This window comes from Labrus bergylta, chromosome 21, assembly GCF_963930695.1.
Source record: "Labrus bergylta chromosome 21, fLabBer1.1, whole genome shotgun sequence".
Lineage (NCBI taxonomy): Eukaryota > Metazoa > Chordata > Actinopteri > Labriformes > Labridae > Labrus > Labrus bergylta.
Window position 1 is genome coordinate 13616123 of NC_089215.1, and position 19239 is coordinate 13635361.

At 43.4% G+C, this 19239-nt stretch overlaps 1 protein-coding gene across 2 annotated transcripts in view; it reads left to right on the forward strand.

The window, feature by feature from the left end:
• tmem94 (transmembrane protein 94) overlaps positions 1-19239 on the forward strand; it is a 43337-nt gene that overhangs the window by 18471 nt on the left and 5627 nt on the right. Inside the window, exons 7-31 of one of the 2 annotated variants that reach the window (XM_065949511.1) lie at positions 1309-1460; positions 2577-2679; positions 2765-2851; positions 2976-3092; positions 5141-5197; positions 8398-8502; positions 9066-9239; positions 9407-9628; positions 9718-10030; positions 11103-11276; positions 11457-11559; positions 11664-11872; positions 12556-12737; positions 12947-13079; positions 13704-13819; positions 13980-14079; positions 14261-14369; positions 15122-15311; positions 15421-15498; positions 15586-15671; positions 16499-16580; positions 17368-17531; positions 18564-18658; positions 18748-18841; positions 18970-19140. In XM_065949511.1, the coding sequence (XP_065805583.1) occupies positions 1309-1460; positions 2577-2679; positions 2765-2851; positions 2976-3092; positions 5141-5197; positions 8398-8502; positions 9066-9239; positions 9407-9628; positions 9718-10030; positions 11103-11276; positions 11457-11559; positions 11664-11872; positions 12556-12737; positions 12947-13079; positions 13704-13819; positions 13980-14079; positions 14261-14369; positions 15122-15311; positions 15421-15498; positions 15586-15671; positions 16499-16580; positions 17368-17531; positions 18564-18658; positions 18748-18841; positions 18970-19140 (3416 nt within the window). The remainder of the gene's footprint in view (positions 1-1308; positions 1461-2576; positions 2680-2764; positions 2852-2975; positions 3093-5140; positions 5198-8397; positions 8503-9065; positions 9240-9406; positions 9629-9717; positions 10031-11102; positions 11277-11456; positions 11560-11663; positions 11873-12555; positions 12738-12946; positions 13080-13703; positions 13820-13979; positions 14080-14260; positions 14370-15121; positions 15312-15420; positions 15499-15585; positions 15672-16498; positions 16581-17367; positions 17532-18563; positions 18659-18747; positions 18842-18969; positions 19141-19239) is intronic. The other variant, XM_065949512.1, reaches the window with a different exon arrangement.

The window sequence follows — 19239 nt, forward strand, 5'->3', positions numbered from 1 at the left end:
GGATTAAAACAGTAAAATGAGGATTATAAGAGGAAACAGTCGATGCTCTCAGACTTGTTTCAGTTTTAGCCATTGTTTTAGTTGTGTCTTAAAAACCTTGAACTCTGTCAGTTTTTTTTTACTTTCAGATGGTTAATGTATTCCTCTTACTGAGAAGGATGACTGACCAAATGTAGTTCTGCGTTTTGGTGCTCTACAGTTCCCACCCGATGTCGCCCTTGTTCTAGTTTCACTTTTGGGTTTGTTTACCAGCTGACGCACTGTTTGCAGGATGTTACACAATCACAGCATCTGCAATCACAGTCAAGACAACTGTTCGTCCTGTTTCTGTCATGCGTCGTCTTCTTCTTCATGTGTCTCTGTTTTTTTTAAATGTGCCTGACTTCAGGAGAACGGCCTTTTGCTCCAATGTATGCTGCTGAGAGTATATTAGTGACGAACTGAATCTTGATCTGATTTTTATTCAAGTGTAAACTGCAGGATGAGCTAAATGTTTGACTGCTGTCATAACGCAGGGATGTCATAAAGTCTGCAGCAGGAGGTGCTCTTTGTTATGTAGCTGCATTGACGTTTGCTGATTACGTAAGAGACAGACCTCATTGTGTGGGCAGAACATGGATTTATACTGAAGTGGATGAGAGATGATGATGTCTGAAATGATTTCTTTAATTCTAAGAAAAAAGGGGGCCATGGTTCAGCAGATCGCTGGAGCCAAATGTTGCTCATTGCTCATGTACATGTGCTTCTATTTTTAGACATGTAAACAACCCAGCAAGCTCAGCACACGTATTACATACATGCACTCCACTTGTTTGTCCTTGATATCATCCTACAGCTCAGATCAGACGAGTCCCTGCAGGCCACTTATAGGTGTGGACGCAGTAGTCTCTTTATTTTCAGCAGTTCCCTACTACAGTGTTGTATTCATTTATTCATAAAAACAATAAAGAGTCATTTTGTTGTAGATTAATAAGAGTGAAATCTGTGGATGCCGTTAAAGACTGGTTTCTGGATCAAACGCAGTCACTCAGACTTCAGAGCCACCATCACAATTATTGCTTGTTAAGAGTATTTATTTATTTATTTTTAAAGGATAATTTTTGGACTTTTAATGCCTTTATTTAGAGTCATACCGGAGGTGTTACCAGTTTCCAGATCTTCCCAAAAACCTAAATTATAAAAATGCAAATTGTTTGTTTAAACGGTGAAAACAGTCGGAGCAGTGTGGCCCATTTGAGCCACATTTCCTGCACACAGCTGGCAGCTTTTAGTGACTGTATGATTTTCATCTTGTTTTTCCCTCCTCAGGATGATGAGCACATCGTGTTGGAGCCAGGAGATTTATTCCCCCCATTCTCCCCTCCTCCTTCCCCACGAGCCAATGATAAGAGGTCACCACAGAGCCCCCAGCAGCACCGGCTCTTCAGAGTGGTCCGGACCCCGGTACTGGACATAGTCAGGTAGGGGTGTTGGGAGATAGTTTGTCCCTTTGGGGTCGCCGTAGATAAGCCTCCTCAGTGCCTCCCTGTAGTCACAGTGATGGAAAACACTGCTGCATCTTTGAATGTCTCTTTTCTAGGCCTGTCCCGACTAAGGATTTACATAGTTGAACATGATTGGTCATGTGTTGCCCATCGCCGACTGATTGGTGCTTTTTGTTGTTGTTGTTTTTGCGCTCCTTTATCCATATTCTCATTAAAGACATTAACCACGTCATTAAAGTGTTTGTCTCCTAGACTTGAAATAACAATTGATTCTAAGGTAGGACTTGATCCATCCTTTATTTCACTCATCAGTCTGCATTAATGTGACCCTAAAATGAAATTACACACAGCAGACACTGACGGCCCAGTGTGAGCAGATTCAACCACCACAGCCTCCACAATCCACACATCAGTCAGACCACTGACAAACTAACTACAACTTTTAACTTAGCATTTGAAGATTAACTGAAGTCTCCTGATCATTATAATCCACCGAAAATGAGTCCCCGACTATTCGACTCCAGTGAAAGATTTAAACACCTTAGATCCATAACGATCCACGGATCGCTTGAAATTTACCTCCGCTGTTTCGTTGACCTTTTTTTTTTTTTTTTTTAAGATATATTTTTGGGCCATTTTTTGTTAGAACAGCTGAAGAGAGACAGGAAGTGCTGGGAGGGAGTGTGATATGAAAAATATCAAAGGGCAGAGGTCGGATTCGTACCCACGGTCTGCTGCCACCCCCGTCTGAAAGTGAATTGCACACTACTATGCCGATGACTGACATTTCTTGTATCCAATGAAATTCTCTAAACATGGATAATGCTGATTTAATCAATACTTCCATGCACACACTAAGGAGAGCGATTTAAAGCTGGATAAGATTTTTAGATCTGTATTAAAATATATATAAAGTTAGACATTAAAAACCCCCATGTGGCTGGAATGGAATGATCCAACTCGTCGAGTACCCGGCTGTATGGGGTCACCTCTTCTTAGCAGTAATACTTGGGGGTTATCAGCTGCTTGGGAGGAAAATGGAGAAAATAAGGTGTTCTACTTATCTATAACAAATTTGTTTTTTTTCAACAGGAACAGTTTGGAGTTGGCATTAGCTCGACCAATCACAGTGCTGGATAATGAGAGGTTTACAGTGCAGTCTGTGATCACTAAGCTTGTCTGTCCCGTCGTGCTGGTGAGCAGTTAACTCCACTAAAAACAAACAAGGTGTTAAGTGCACCCCTTTGCCTCACCGGTATCTTCATGATCTCTCTCTTCAGGTGGCGTTCCTGCTAGTGAACACTGTCCGCTTTTTTTGTGACGCTCCCAGCCTCACCCCAGCCTGCTTCAATTTCTTTCAACTTCAGGTACAACCTTTTTAAGAACTGTACATGTGTAGACCAGAGTGGAAGAATCTAAACATCTCAACGAGCTTCTCACAAAATCCTCATTATATCATTTAAACATTAACTTTCTCTGTTATACCTGCAGGTGATGGGTGTTCTGCCCGTCTTGCCCCTTCTCTTCCCCGTCATGTGGGTGCTGCTGAACGCCTTTGGAGAGGCGAGGGTCCTGGCTGAGTTCAGCCGAGCATCACCAGCTGGTCTGGTGAGGCACACACTCACACACGCTCGTACTAATGCAGATGCAGTTCTAACTTTGTGATGTGCACTGAAAGACAGAAAGTGACTGAGCCTGAGGATTGTGATCTATGTGTAAACTAACATCCACAGACACATACACTCTAACATGGGGTTAGACTGATTTCTTGGTTTTATTCCACATTAACAGCTGAGTACTCCTGCTGTCATATTATCATCTAAAAGTGAATGAAGTCTGACAGGGATTTGTTTATCTCTATAAACAGATATCTGCATCCAATTTATGCTTACAATCTTTTCTAGAATTTCAGTAAATTGGCTTAAAGTTCCTGACACACCAAGGAGATCGTCGGCCGTCGGTCCTAGTTGGTGAGCGGTCGTCGCCCTAGTTTTTGCGGTGTATCCGGCTCCGTTGCTACCATCTGCCTTTTTCTTTTGGCCCGATTTGACATGTTGAATCTCTGATTGGCTGTTTGGAGGTTTCATTTCTCTCCAGCTCTCGTCACAGGTTCAGGAAAGCCCCTTGAGCATGCTGCTGTAGTATCCATGCTTTCACCCATTAGTGCGGTTTCTCCTTATTTGTCAGCTTTTTCCACTAAAAGACCAAGGGCTGACAACGCCAGCGTTTTCAACTTTTTATCAGACATTATTCTCCATTAGTAGGCTACCTATAATACGAGAGGTGAGCGACAGCGGTGTGAAAATGGTCTTCTCGTATCATAACAACAGACTACCGCCACCTGCTGGCATCGAGAGTTATTTTTCCTCACTCGTGCAGAACGTACGCGGTGGTTGGCTGTCAGCTGGAGTCTTTGTTGTGTGTTCTAGTAAAACTTTTTGGCCAAGACGTGAGACGACGCCACAGTCGGCCTTCGTCGCCACTAATTCTTTGCCGTCTGATAAGTGTGTCAGGGCCTTAACATTTCAAGTCCTGTAATGTGTCTATTGCACATGTGCATAAAACAAAGTTGATGGTTAAACAATATATGGTGCAGCCCTAAGCTCGAGCATCATTCCCCTGATAGATTAATCAAGGCCATACAGTTGGTCTACAGAAAGGCTTAAATCTGCGGTGCAAGTTCACCAACTGTTTCATCGTCACCAAGGCTGGAACTCAGCTCCGTCTGTGAACCAAAGACGACTCAGGATAAAAATAGACTCTTCATTTCCTGATTTTCATCACAGAATTGACAGGCAAGTGGGGATGCTCTGACCTGATAACAGACAATACAATGCCCCTGAAATCCTCCTGATCTGGTTTGTTTACACATGCACCTCACAGCAGGAGACTATCTCTGTCACACTGGAGCAGGGTGGTCTCTGAGGCAAGTCATGATGTAAAAAGAATGGCGAGGTAGTGGCGGACAAAGCAACAGAGTCTGCTGTACAATCTTCGTCACCACCCTTTCCCACTAGCTTGAGGTGAATTCTCTTCTTGGAGAATGCCTATCTGGAGGGCTGGCAGGAGAAACCCCTGATCAAGTCCAGGTGAAACTTTGTGTTCACTGCAGGCTGAGAGCTCAACTACCGTACTGTAGCTAGTAGGAGTGCTTACTCCACAAAGTGAAAACAGAAGGTACTAAAAGAGCGACACAGCTGCAAAGAAACTTCACGTCGTAGACTTCGCTGAACACGATATAAATTGAAATGCAGGAAGACAGTTTATGCCTTTTTCTCTCTGGGAGACCTTTGCGTTCACACATGCAGCTCAACCCAAAAACTTCAGTAGCTATAGTAATCTATAAACCCATATCAGCCTAACCCCAACACTCAAACTTACATCAGCACACACACACAGACACAGACACAGACACAGACACACACACACACACACACACACACACACACACACACACACACACACACACACACACACACACACACACACACACACACACACACACACAAACAGACACACAGACACACACACACAGACACACACAGACACACACAGACACACACACACACACACACACACACGCACTCTCTCTCTCACAGAGGAGACACAGCGAGGGCCTCCCTCTGTGTTTTAACGAGACTCTTCTCTCGCCCCAGCTTGCTAAGTTCTCTGAGGACACACTAAGCAGCTACACCGAAGTGGTTTCCTCCCAGGTATAACTTCTCACTGTCTCGCTCTCCCCCTCCCCCTCCTCCACTCGCTTGGCTCCCAACTCCACCCGAACCCGCCTGTCTTCACTCGCTAGCTGTCCTCGCCCTTTTGCAACTCCCTCTCTGGAACCCTTTGTGCACAGCTATCGCTACACTTTCACTTTCACTTCCACCGCAATCCAATATCCACTACATCTTTTGATTTCTTCATCGTCATCATGGAAATCTTTACCAACATCTTTCAATCAGACCATCCTTCTGATTCTACACATCTTCACTCCTTTTTGTTTCTCTTTTCCGTCCATACAAGCACTTTTTTCATCTTTTCATCCTGCACGACATGTTTTTATCTCTCCTTCAACTCTTTGCTTTTGGTCACTCTTCTTCTGTGGATTTTCAGTCGACACATCTTGACCGACCACCTCTGGATGTAAGTGTACGCTCTCCGATGCCTCCTGTCGTCTTCGACATGTAATCCAGACAGCCAATCATGTCTCTTTAAGATTATTTCCTCACATCATGGATTCAAGTTATGTTCCTACAAACCTCTCACATTTCCTGACCAAACCCAATCATTGTTCTCCATTAATCCAAGGCTGAAGCACTTTAAGATTCTTTCTGAAACCATCAGTGTTTTGTCTCTGGCTTTGGCTCTGCTCCAGATGAATACATATTAAATGTTAAATAAAGGGAACACATGATCCTGAGAGGGACCTTCACCTGAATCTGTGCCTGACCTTCCACTCCTGCTTGTCTGCCTGCTCTGCATGACTGGAAATCAGCTCCGACACGGCCCTATGCTGTTGATCTTTTATGGTTTTCTCTCCTTGAGTCCTTTGCTTACTTCCTTTTGAAATTCAGATTTTTTTTACCTGGTTGATTTAAATTCAGATTTTTGATTATCTGCTGTTTTAAGATGCAAGAATTAAAGATGTCTGTGCTTTGAACAAAATTGAATCTTTACCCATTTTTCAGGTTTATTTTGGGGCTTTTTATGCCTTTAGTTAGAGACAGGAGGTGGGTAGAGATTGAAATCAGTGAGAGAGAGAGAGAGTGGGGAATGACATGCTGGAAAGGGGCGACAGGTCCGACTTGCCCGCTTGGAGGACTACAGCCTCTGTACATCGGGTGCGCCCCTGTTACAATACTCATACTCCTAGGAGTATTGTGTGAAACTTTTTTTACACTGTTTGAGGATGTGTTTGTCTTATGCTTGAGGAATGTTACAGTGTTTTGTACTGCTGTAGATAATTTAAGCTAGTTCATATTTTCCTCTTCGCCTGACGCATGTACATGAAGGGCAAGACTGCATTCAAGCAAGCAGAACAGTGTAATGGTCTTCAGAGATATACAAATATTCATGCAGCAATATCCTTATTTTCCTCCTGAAGCAATTATCCTAAAATATAACACCCTTAAATTCTCTTAAATTAGTGCAGAGGAATTACGCCTACTACTGCAGTTTTCAAATCGCCAGAGGTGAAATGTTTTTAAAAATACCATTTAGATTTGAATATTGAGCTGCAGAGATGTTCTGGTTTAAAATGAATACACAGATGTAAGTATAAAATATCTTTGGTACAAAGAAAACCCCGCAGAGAATCACATTATCATCATTTTAATGTTCTATAGTGAAATGAGAATATTGATGCAAAAATGTTGATTCCCTAAAATATGGCAAATCCTATTGAAACTGCAATATTAGTCTAAATGATTACAGTTAACAGAATCACTCAGCACTAGTCATTACTGAAACAAAGGATAACGAGAATCAGACACAGTGATTGTATTATTCTAAAATATGTTGTGTAAAAAAATGAGCCCGACCAATTAATCGGCCCGCCGATAATATCGGCCGATATTAACTTATCCAGTGACTATCAGTATCGGCTATTTTATTGCAGATATATACTGATATTACTCGATTTATTCATCAGTCAAATATCATTTAATTTGAGTTTCATTGTGTTACACTAGCAGTTCACTGTCACCAGCAGAGGGTGCTATATGGATTACAGCGAGCATCATCACACTGCAGAGTGTCGAGTGGTGATGCTCGTTCATGCTCAGTTACTTTTAGGTTGAGTGAAGATCTTTTCTTCCAAATCTCTCCCACAAGTGTTTTAAAACTGCATTTGAGGGATCAATGCCATGAATGTGTACTTGTATATGCATCTTTCTCTGCAGATTTCAAAGATCTCTCCACATTTTTTCTCTGCCCAATATCGTTATATGTGTTGGCCCAGAAAATGTCATACCATAAGGACTCTTATTAACCAGTATCAAGGTATTGACTACTAATACTGTCTCTGATATCAAAGTCTAAAATGCTGGTATCTTGGCAAACATAAATACTACCATTATATGTGGAAATGTGTCCATTAAGAGAGCAGTGTAAGGGATCACCAGCTTGTTTTTCTGTAATCATCACTGTGCTCTGAAGATATATCAAAATAAATCCAAGCTAGAATTAAACAGACATGTCCTCTAACATCAGATCTTTTTAAACATTTTAGTGTCTAAATCAGAAAATTAAAAAAATGTTAGTATCTAAATCAGAAAATTAAAACATTTTAGTGTGTGAAATATCTGACATATCTGGAATTAATTCATAGTTTAAATTCTCTGCTTGTTATTTTTTTATTTTCTTTTTCTAACCTTCTTCTAGGGATTTCTGTGTATCCATATTTACTCCTCAAACATGGGCAGTGTGAAACAGACAGTATCTTTGAGTTTAAACCCTGTTGTTGTTTCTCAGTGGACCTGAAAGGTTTCAGGATGTTAGAAGAGAGGAGAAGAGGAAGGGCAGGTTGTTGGATGTTGTTTTGGACAGCACACAGACAGTTTGCTGCAGCTTGCTCTTGGCTTCGCCTCCTCGTATTGTAGAATAGAAGCTTTGTCCTTGTCTCTGTTTGTAGTCCAATCACAGAGCTGATTAAGGCTTTTCCATTTTAGTAGCTGATTCTTTGGCTCTAAAGGCGGTGCTGCTGCTCAAGTTAACTTTCCAAATTGATTGTTTTAAAACTTCATGGTTGATATTTTGTCAATTTATTCAAATAATTTCCATGGATGAAGGCATGTCTGCACCCTGTGGTAGGAAGGTAAAAACAGTTGTCTGATTTATTCTAATTGTTTGTTATTGTGTGTTTGTGTGTGTGTGTGTGTGTGTGTGTGTGTGTGTGTGTGTGTGTGTGTGTGTGCAGGAGATGCTGCGTTGTGTGTGGAGACACCTGGTGGGCGTCCTGAAGGGAGAGTCTCAGACACTCTCTTACACCTCCAGCCTTTTACACACTCTGGGATCTGTTACTGTGAGTATTACAATGAATAAGGAGATTTATTTCTCACCCAACTTTATTGAAAAAGAATACATTTACAGTTAGAAGAGAAAGTGCTTTGAGTGAAAGGTTGCAAGTGTAGTGTCATAAAATAAAATGATGTGTATATATAAATAGAAAAATCAATTTAGCAGCACAACATGACAGAAATTAAAAGAAAACAATAAGTTAAAGGAGCAATATGTAACTCTGACACCTAGTGTTTAAAATGGGTACTGCAGTCCAAATTCAAAACATTGGAGAGAGCTGTCTCCCCCCTTGGTTCAGTTCTGATATGAGGAGGGGTGCCAAATTTTACAGATACTAAGGTGAGTTTTCGGCCTGGAAAGAAACAAATCTTTTCTACAGTGACTGTGAATCAGTTTTGGACTGATACGGCAAAAGTAATTAGCAGGATTGTTTTCATAAATAAATAATTCAAAGGAAGGTTAAAACAGTAGATTAACATCCAGGATCCATCGACTTGGGAAACATCCTTGGAGTTGTTTGTGCATGTTTATGGGTCACTCTTGAAACTTTGTTTTGTGTGTGTGTAGGTGCTGTGTTGTGTGGACAAGCAGGGGATCCTGTCCTGGCCAAACCCCAGTCCAGAGACCGTTTTGTTCTTCAGCGGACGCGTGGAGCCGCCTCACAACAGCCAGGACGACCTCAGAGACGATCTGTCTGTAAACTCCTACTGCAGGATGGAGACGGATGACGACAGGGACGAGGTGTGTGAGTTCAGGCGTTTTCCGTTGCTGCAGGGTTTGTTCAGTTAATGCAGAAAATTATGGGCAATGTTATTTTTAACTAAAACAACTGCACCAAACAGAAAACCAACACCAGTGATAAAGCAGATTGTTATATCCACTACTCACTCTTCATGCCCACCGTATAGGCCCAGGAGGGGGAGGCTCTGCTCTTTCTACCCTCGGAGTCTATCCCCCAGCTGGGGGAGGGGCCAGAGCCAAATGAGACATCACATGACATCAACCGATCGTCTGACAATCTCCGTCTAGTGCGATCCAGCCAGCCTGCAAACACTCGCACAAAACACCACTCTGGATCCAATGTGAGCTTCAGCCGTGACACCGAGGGAGGAGAGGATGACCCCACACAGGTATGAAGTGGAACTAGCTCTTTTCAAGTGTATTCAAGAACAGTTCTGAAAGTTTTATTTGACCTCCTCTCTGTCCGATCCGTCTCCAGGACTTTGCCGTGGGCTGCCCTGAGGCCGAGGCCGATGACTTTGTGTGTGACTACCACCTCGAAATGCTGAGTCTGTCTCAGGACCAGCAGAACCCAAACAGCATCCAGTTTGACGACCTCTCCTGGCAGTGCCACCTGCCCTCTCTGAAGCCGCTGGGCCTCAACATCATGCTTAACCTTTGCAATGCCAGCGTCACCCAGCAGCTCTGTCGCTTCTCCGACCACCTGTCCAACCTGGCTCTGCAGGAGAGCCACGGCTCTGTGCTGCCGGTCTGCGTCCCCTGGGGGCTCTGTGAGCTCTCAAGGCTCATAGGTGAGCGTGAAACAGGGTTTTATAAGGCTACTTATCACTCCATTTTGTTTATGGTGCTTACATATACCGAAGCCTGGTTTGCCACATTTTTTTTTAAATAAGAGCCAGTGTCTGGACTTTAGATATGATTCTGTTTGAGCCAGAAGTCCTTTCCCAGAGTAAATGTCAGTGCACTGTCAGCCAACTCACAAACTTCTGCTGTTTGCTTCTCTTGCTCCATCTTTGCTTGATGTAAAATTAACGTAATGTTGAGAGCAAAGAGGGGCGACTTCAACATCATTTCTTTTGACTTACTCAACACAGGCAACTGAGTTAATCCAAAATGGATTAGACTGATGTAAAGACCCTGGCACACCAAGGAGTCGCTCCAGTTTTTGCAGCGTGTCCGGCTTCGTCGTTACACGTCGGTCCCTGTCGGCCTCCTTTTGGCTGATTTGAAATGTTGAATCAGCGTTGGCGGTCGGTGAGAGGAATCTCTCTGATTGGCTGTTGGGAGGTTTCATTTCTCTCCAGCTCTCCTCACAGGTTCAGGAAAGCCCCTTGAGCATGACGCTGTAGTATCCATGCTTTCACCCATTAGTGCGGTTTCTTCTTATTTGTCTCCTCTGCCTCTTCTTTTCTTTTTCCACTAAAAGAACAAGGGCTGACAACGCCTAGCGCTATTTTCAACTTTTTAGCAGACATTATTCTCCATTAGTAGGCTACCTATAATACGAGAGGTGAGCGACAGCGGTGTCAAAATGATCTTCTTGTATCATAACAACAGACTACCGCCACCTGCTGGCATGGAGAGTTATTTCCTCTCACGCATTCACAGAACGTACGTGGTGGTTGGCCGTCGGCTGTAGTCTTTGCCGTGTGTTCTAGTTCAATTTTTTGGCCGCGACGGCACAGGCGGCCTTCGTCGCCACTAGTTCTTTGCCGTCTGCTTGGTGTGTCAGGGCCTTAAGATTTAGGCAAAGGATTAGCATTTTCAAAAATATCATTAATCCAAACTGGACTTACATTTTTCTTTTATTCATCTGATGAAATGACATGTGAAAATGACTTGTGTTTGCTCTGTGTGTATCAGGGTTCACTCCTGGTGCGAGGGAGCTGTTCAAACAGGAGAACCACTTGGCTCTCTACCAGCTGCCGTCTGGAGAGAAAACAAAGGAGTTCACCTCACGCCGTCTTCACTACTTCACCAAACGCCAGCCTCCCATCTCTCACCTTATCTCCCTGTTTGTACGAGACTCTTCCTCCAGTGAGTTCACACACAGTTCAACTCTTTTCCTCTTCTATGTTTTTGTGTTTGGTTGTGTTTGTCATCTTTCTTTGCCCTTGTCTTCCGGTGCCATAATAGCTGAGTAGGTTTTAGATTGAGATCATTTAGATGTGATGTTTCTCACTCTTCCTGTCGTGACCTCTGACCATTCTGCTGTAGATAACGTCCAGATGCTGTCTCATGGCTCGGCCGACCTCATCCTGGAGTCCTGCACTGATTTCTGGGATGGAACTGATATCTATCCCCTCTCAGGCTCAGACAGGTGCCGTATCTGTCCCTCTAATCTTCACTTTGTTGTTTATCATTTCATCCACACGTCTGGCGGTCTTTCCATGTGTAACTCTTATTATCTCTTTCCTGTTACAGGAAGAAGGTTCTGGATTTCTACCAGCGTGCCTGTCTGTCAGGTTACTGCTCAGCCTTTGCCTACAAGCCCATGCAGGTGTCATTGTCCAACCAGCTGGATGGGAAGTGTGTGGAGCTGGCTCCTGGTCCCTTCCTCTTCTCTGGAGTGGAGCTGCCCTCCACCACCCCCATCAAACACAACTCCTGCAGGAACAGCTGGAGCTCCGACGGTACGAGGAACTCCATACTTTGAAACAGTATTCCTGCTTTTTTACTTTTAATTGACATCTTGAAGTTTAAAGATCTTGGTTACTGCTACCTCCATTGTTTGTTTCTTTCTTTGGGTTATTGTGTGATATAAAAGTTTTGGTCTGGATCAAAACGTACATCTTAAAACACCAGAGTCACACAAAAACACAAAAACAACCGATGGAGGTAGCAGTAGACCGTAGACTGCTGTAGAGCAACAACCACTGCTTTACTCTGCAAAGTCCAAATTCTACATTTTTACACATCAGTCTGTTGGCTTTTAAGAAAGCAATGTGGCAGCTGTGCCTGGTTTTTAGAAAAGCATCTTTCTCTTTAATGGAAAGGTCTATCTCTGTGAGGATCTTCTGTGTTGTTAGATACTTATAAAACCTCTTTTTAATTGACTTATTTTGATCACGTGCGTTTGTTCTAAAGGATTATGTACCAGCCACCGCATCCCAATCTACTGGACCAAATCCAAAACATATTGTACCTTTTTTTTTTTGTCATTTTGGTCCAAACAAATCCAGAGCATTCAGGACCAGAATCTAAACTTAGAAGGAGGACATACGGATCTTACAGATTGCTCCTTTAAGTAATAATATATCAACAATACGACTTTTATATATGTTCCTTTATATTGTCTTACCTGTCATCTCTGCAGAGGGCATCGGTGAAGGTGTGGAGCGTGAGGACTGCGTTCAGGCCCTCAGCGGGCAGATCTTCATGGGGATGGTGTCGTCCCAGTTCCAGGCGAGGCTGGACACAGTCCGTCTCATCGATGCTCTAGTCACTGCTTGTATCCGCTTTGTTTACTTCTCCATGGAGGATGAACTCCGCAGCAAGGTGAACACACACACACATTCATAGAATCTGTATCATGCTTTAAGAGAAATAAACAAAGGAAATGAAAGTGAAGATAGAAGTATAAAACGAGATACACCGTTTTGAATAAACAGCACATCTGTTTTTTTTTGGAAATTGTTACCAGCTGTAAACGTCACATTAGTAAGAGTGTGAGAAGTTTTTAAATGACTAGTTTTGTGTGTGTGCAGGTTTTTGCAGAGAAGATGGGTTTGGAGACAGGCTGGAACTGTCACATCTCTTTGACTCCAAACGGAGACAGTCCCTGTGATGGAGCGCCGTCCAGCCCCAGTCAGGGCTCCCTGCATGAAGACCTGAACCAAGGTACCACACCTGTGTCTGTAGAAATGTACATTGATGATGCAATGCATGACTCTGCTACAGAACTTATTTCCCCCCTGCCCTGGTCATGTGACCTGATCAGAGAAAGGGAGGCTGCTTGTGTTTATCCAGTTTTTTTCAGAGGCAGGGTTGGTCATGTTTGAAAAAAAACTAGCATGATTTTGAATCTAGCATTCCCTCAGTGCTCTTTCTACACCCACCCCCACCCCTCGGTTGAAGTGTTTACAGGCTTACAAACTGCTACAGATGATGGATTTTCTTTGTTCCTTTTTCAGAGCACAAGAGTTATTAATTTCTGTCAGGACCTAAAGACAATTTCAACCAGAATCTTAGAAAGTGGATCTGGAGAAAATGACCAACCCTGACTTTAAGTTGTGTAATTATGTGTGTGGCTCTATTAAGACTAATAAGAGGTCATTTGATATCACTTTAATCCGGTTCTAATCCAGGGTCAATCAAAACGTGGTTATTGTGAGCTTTTGTATGATGGGAAAACTCTTAGAAATGGCGCATGAAAAGACCTATAAGTTGGAAAGTTAAAAACACACTACGTGTGAAATATGTAATTTCTGACTTTTTGAACATCTCCATTCACATGTAACTTAGATTCTCGGGATGAAGCAGAAGGTCCGCTGCTGCCTGAGGAGGAGGCTCACTCTGACCTCGCCAGTTTCCAGCCCACAGACAGCGACGTGCCCAGCTTTCTGGAGGATTGTAACAGGGTAAGAATTAAAACCAGTAAAATGCTCAATCAGCCTCCATACGATAGAATAATGCACAAGTCAGACAATCTGTCTCAAAGATTTCAGAATATCTGATTTTCATGTAGTCATGATTATATTCTGAGATTTAAATGTCTTTTCTGTCCCTGCTCCTCCTCAGGCCAAACTACCTCGTGGTATCCACCAGGTTCGTCCTCATTTGAAGAACATTGATAATGTGCCTCTTTTGGTGCCACTCTTCACGGACTGCACCCCCGACAGTGAGTCCTCTTCACAAGCTTAATACTCTGTGATTAAACTTTGATCCTCCTGGAGGTAAATACCAAATAAATTACAAATAAGGACTGTCGATGTTACACAAATATGACCCTGTGTCTTAGAAATACTGAGTGTTTGCATCACCGTATATATTGACATGGATGGTGTTTGGATTCCTCCCAGCCATGTGTGAGATGATGAAGATCATGCAGGAGAACAGGGAGGTCACATGCTGTCTGGGGAGCTCTGCCAATTTCCGCAACAGCCGCCTGTTTCTGCAGAGCGACGTCAGGTCAGTGTTTTTTTTGCATTTCTAAGTAAATGTTCTTGATATTAGGGTTGAAACAGTGCAGTGGTCCTTGATTGTAAGGTAGGGTACATTTTTTCATGGGGGGAAACAAGCTTTTTTTTATTGGACACAAGATGCACTTTAGATACATTTTTATTTTCATCTAGAAAGTTGGCTGTGTCCTTTATACCGGTGTGACCAATTTACCTGTGTTAAAAACTGAGGCACGCACAGTCATTACCTTGAGTGCAACCCTCGCCATCACACATTGCACGCAACATGACGCAAATTCACTCTGATCATTGTGTATTCCAAGCCATGCTGGGAAACATAGCGACGCTGACAAGGCTGGCATCGCCACTTTTTTAAACTATCCTTTCTCCGTCATGAGGTCAGAATCATTAATTTAAAGCAAACAGTTGTATACGGTTCAGTAAATCAGCTTATGCAGCGCTGGTTTGATCGAAAGACTCAATTAAAATCTATGAGTGGCCAGCGGAGGAGGGCAGCATGACATGAGGGACGAGGGTCTGTACTGTAGCTAGTCGGAGTGCAAACTCCACAAAGTGAAATCAGAAGGTACTAAAAGAGCGACACAGCTGCTCAGAAACTGACCATTGTAGACTTTGCTGAATATTCAAAAATAGGGTTAGAAATATGAGTAAAATCACTTGGAGAGTTCTGACATATTCTCCAAATCAGAGTGTCTTTGATGATTGGTCTGTGTATGAACTCTTTACCTCCTCCCTCCACAGCATCGCTCTGGACCCTCTGTACCCGTCTCAGTGTTCGTGGGAGACGTTCGGTTACGCCACCGGGGGAGGATTTAACGGTGAGGTCGAAGGTCTGACTCCTCTGAGGCTCTCCGGTCAGCTCAACAGTCTGGGCTGTTCTGTCACCCTTCACCAAGGAGAGAGCGTCAGCATGGTCAAGCTCATAGAGCAGGTTAGACACACACACACACACACACACACACACACACACACACACACACCATCAGACAGACACACACACACACTTTTTTCACACTTTTTAACCAGGGAATTTGTTTCAGGCACGACACACAACCTACGGCATTCGCAAGTGCTTCCTTTTCCTGCTGCAGTGTCAGCTCAGTCTGGTCATCATCCAGGTGAGAGAGTATACACACTCTTTAGTTTGTTTGTTTTTCAGCAACATGAAGATATTAACAACAAGTTTCCTGGTGTTTTGTCGTCAGTTTTTAGCCTGCCTCGCTCAGCTTCCCCCTCCTTTGAACACCACGGACATCCTGTGGCTGTCCTGCTTCAGCTGCCCACTGCTGAGGTACACACACACATGCACACGCTGACTATATATTACTGGGAAATTCAACCTTCTCCTACTGAAGGCTTGTATTTCTTTAAAATGTATTTCACAAAAAAATCGCAAGTGTTTGGCACCAACTTAGCCGTACAGTAGTACGACCTTTTGGACGGGTTTGGGGAAATAATTAGACACACACAAAAGCATCGTTAAAGCCTCGTTCACACCTGCACAAACTTCCTGATTAACGTCTGAAGTTAACGGAGGGAGCTCGTGTGTGAATGCAACAGTCCCTCTTTATCTGGAGTTTGTCTTGTATTTGAGTGAGCTGATGTGAGAACTCAGCAGGATATAATCAGGAGAATTCACCTGGAGCGAGTGGGAGGGGGTGGTGACGTTTAATCGCTGCGATCAATGGATGACCATAGACTGTCTGCACGCCACCTCTACCATCTCCGTGCTCTCATGAACCTGCTGCATTATGTTTCCTGTTCTCCAGGATGTTCTTCTCCACTCTTAAGTTAATGTTAAGATTCTGTTGAACTACACTTAGCATTGATATGAAGGGAAACATTCAAATTATAGCGCCATATAGCAGACTCGTGCCACTTCCACGTTGTTCTTTTTACGTAACGTCTTGCATCAGGAGACCCCCCCCACTCCCATCCCATCTGACCATGTAGTCTCCTGCTGTGAGGTGCATGTGTGAACAACATCAGGAGGATTCATCAGGTTCATCATGCTTTGGAGCTTTTCCAGCTCAGAGTTAAATGAAAAAAAAAAAAAAGATACTTTTTGTTGTGTTTTGCAGAGTTTATACTGATAGTGTGTTTGTGTTGTGTCGACAGTGTGTCACTTCTGGGGAAGCCATCGGACAGTTCAGTCATGACGGTCGCCACGGGGAAGAACCTTGATGCAATTCCAAGGAAGGTACGAATATAAGCTACAGTCTTTTCAAATCAGACATTTCACGTGTCACATGAGGTGAAGATCATGTTGGATGTTAAATGTTGAAAGGGCTGCAGTCGTTTTTACGTCGGCTTTATTCATGTTTAAAGTAACGCTCTGTTTAGGCCCCGCGTCCACTTAGCTTTTTTTTTTTTTCCGGGCAGAAAAGCGCTGGCTGTACACTCGGGAGTGTTTGCATGAAGTGTTTGTGCTTTGCGAAGAAAAGCGCTGCACGTCCGTCCTGTCTCTATGACAACAGTCTGTTGACAACGGCCGCTGTATGACAGACACGGCTCTGTTAGATTTTACTGCATGTTTTATATTTGAGATCGTTTATTTCACAATCCGACATGGAGCGAGGAGGATGAGGGTACAAGACACGATCTATAGGCGGCTAAACTAACCCCTAACAGGGCATATTATACACTTGTAAAAGAGCGCCGGTGATGTCAACATTGCTTTATCTGAAAAATTGAAAGATTTTGAAAGCATTCAATTTGCTCGGAAGAAAAGACGCTGGGCGCTGCGCTTTTTCTCCAGGCGGACGCTTTCTGCTGCGAACCCTCTCCACTCATTGAAAACAACTGAAAAAAGACACGGGTGCTCAGAAAAAAGCGCTAGGTCGAGTCGGGGCCTCAGAGTGCTGTATGCATGTAGGACACACCAGTTTAACATCTTCTCCTTCATCAAAGGAAAGATTGGCAGTTGGAGTTTTTATTTCAAACCCTCTAATATCAAAGAGTCTGACTACTTGACCTTCCCTGAACAGACCCAGAACTACTTCCTCGGCTGTTTCCTGTTGAAGTTCGGCCTGACGGTGTGTGCCTACCTGTTGGCCTTTGGGTTCACTCTGCAGGAGGTGTGCCTCAGAAGCAGCAACCTCACCCTCGCTGACAACACTACTGCCAACTGCCTTCATATTCTCACAGAGAGGTGGGTCTGTCTCTAATGGTGTGTTCAGGCTCATGGCACTGCGTGATTCTTTACAGACTCAATGAAAGATGTGAAGAGATGTAGATGCGCTCAGAGTTTGTATTCCCTTATCTTCTCACATGCAAAGGTAAGATCGCATCTTCATTCAAACTTCATTCACAGTCACTTCCTTTGTTTCATGTCCATAATTTGGACAGAGCGTAGATCCGTGAGAGAAAGATGACGGCGTGCATGAGTGCAGCAGCTCTGCAGTTTGATGTTCAGCAGCTCTGCAGTTTGATGTTCTTTGTTTGGATTTTTACTTTAAATACTCGCCAAACAGGAGTGGCACTCTTGTTTTAGTTGTATCCTGATACAATAACAACTAAGGTTTTATTTCTACTTCTTAATTATCTGTTATTCTAATAGAGCATCAGCTTAAAGGTAAACTCCGGCACACTGTCTAACTTACAAACAAACATGTATTGGCATTGTTTCAGTAATCATCAGGCAAACAGTTTGTTAACACAATTTTTCTGTCTGGACTATTATGAATCCACATGTTAAAGGCAGGGTTGGTAATTCTTCGAAAATTAGCATGATTTAGCGTTCCCTCAGTGCTCCATCTACACCCACCCAGCTCAGCATGTAGCCACTTCCTGTTCAAGATGTCCGGGCCAGTTATTACAAACTGTTGAAGGTCTAATATTGAAACGTTGCTAATAAATGTTTGCAAGTTAAACAGTGTCCTGGAGTTTACCTTTAAGCTTTGGAGGACACATCACACCTGTCTTATGAAATACATGTGCAAAGGTTTTTTCTAAGTTGAAAAGTACAGCAGCAAAGTCTTTTTCCTACATCCTTTGAGTTTGCTTTTGATCTGAACACAGCTTAACTGTCCCGTCTTTCTGTTTCTATGTCACTGATAAGGAGAATAAAGAAGTAGATTTCATGTGCACAGCTTCCTTAAGTCACATTTGGATTGATGACACATATTAGTGAAATACAGATATGTTGATCAAACTGATAATTTGTTTTCTTGTGTTTCTGCAGTTCTTCAGAGACAGCTCCTCAGTGGTTCCACGAGCTGTCAAACGGTCTGCTTCTCACCCAGAAGGTGATGGCAGGATTCCTCGCCTTACACACAGGTATGAGACCACACGATGAAGGCAGAAACACCCACTCATATTTCTTAGGATGATTAAAATCACTTTCCTTTGACTGCTTCTTTTCTCAGTGGTGATCTCACTCAGCTACGTGCACCGCTCTCAGCCTCTGTGGAGAAAGAATCCCTTCAGCAACACCTGGTGGTCTCTCACTGTACCTGTGGTGTAAGTCTTCAGATTCAGTCCCTGCTGCTTTTGTCGGCTCAAAGAGAAGAGTTAACGCTCGCCTGGCCTTTTTGAGTCTCTGTAATTATTCTACGTTTTTAAGCACCATCATCATGTTTCTCCTCCAGTCTGCTCTCCCAGGTCGTCCAGGCCACGGTGGATTACCAGTTATGGCGCAACAGGAATGGCTCCCTCGATTTTAACCTGAGTGACATCCCCCTGCCGGCCTGGCTGCTGGTCTCTGTGTCCCCGCTGCTGGTGGTGGTGGTCAATGAAGTGGTGAAGCTACACGAGATACGGTAAGAAACCAAATCACCTAAAAAGGCAAAGTTATGATGTACTGAGGAGTGAGACAAACACAGACCAAAGGAGAAACATCAGCTGTTTTCAGACTGCTC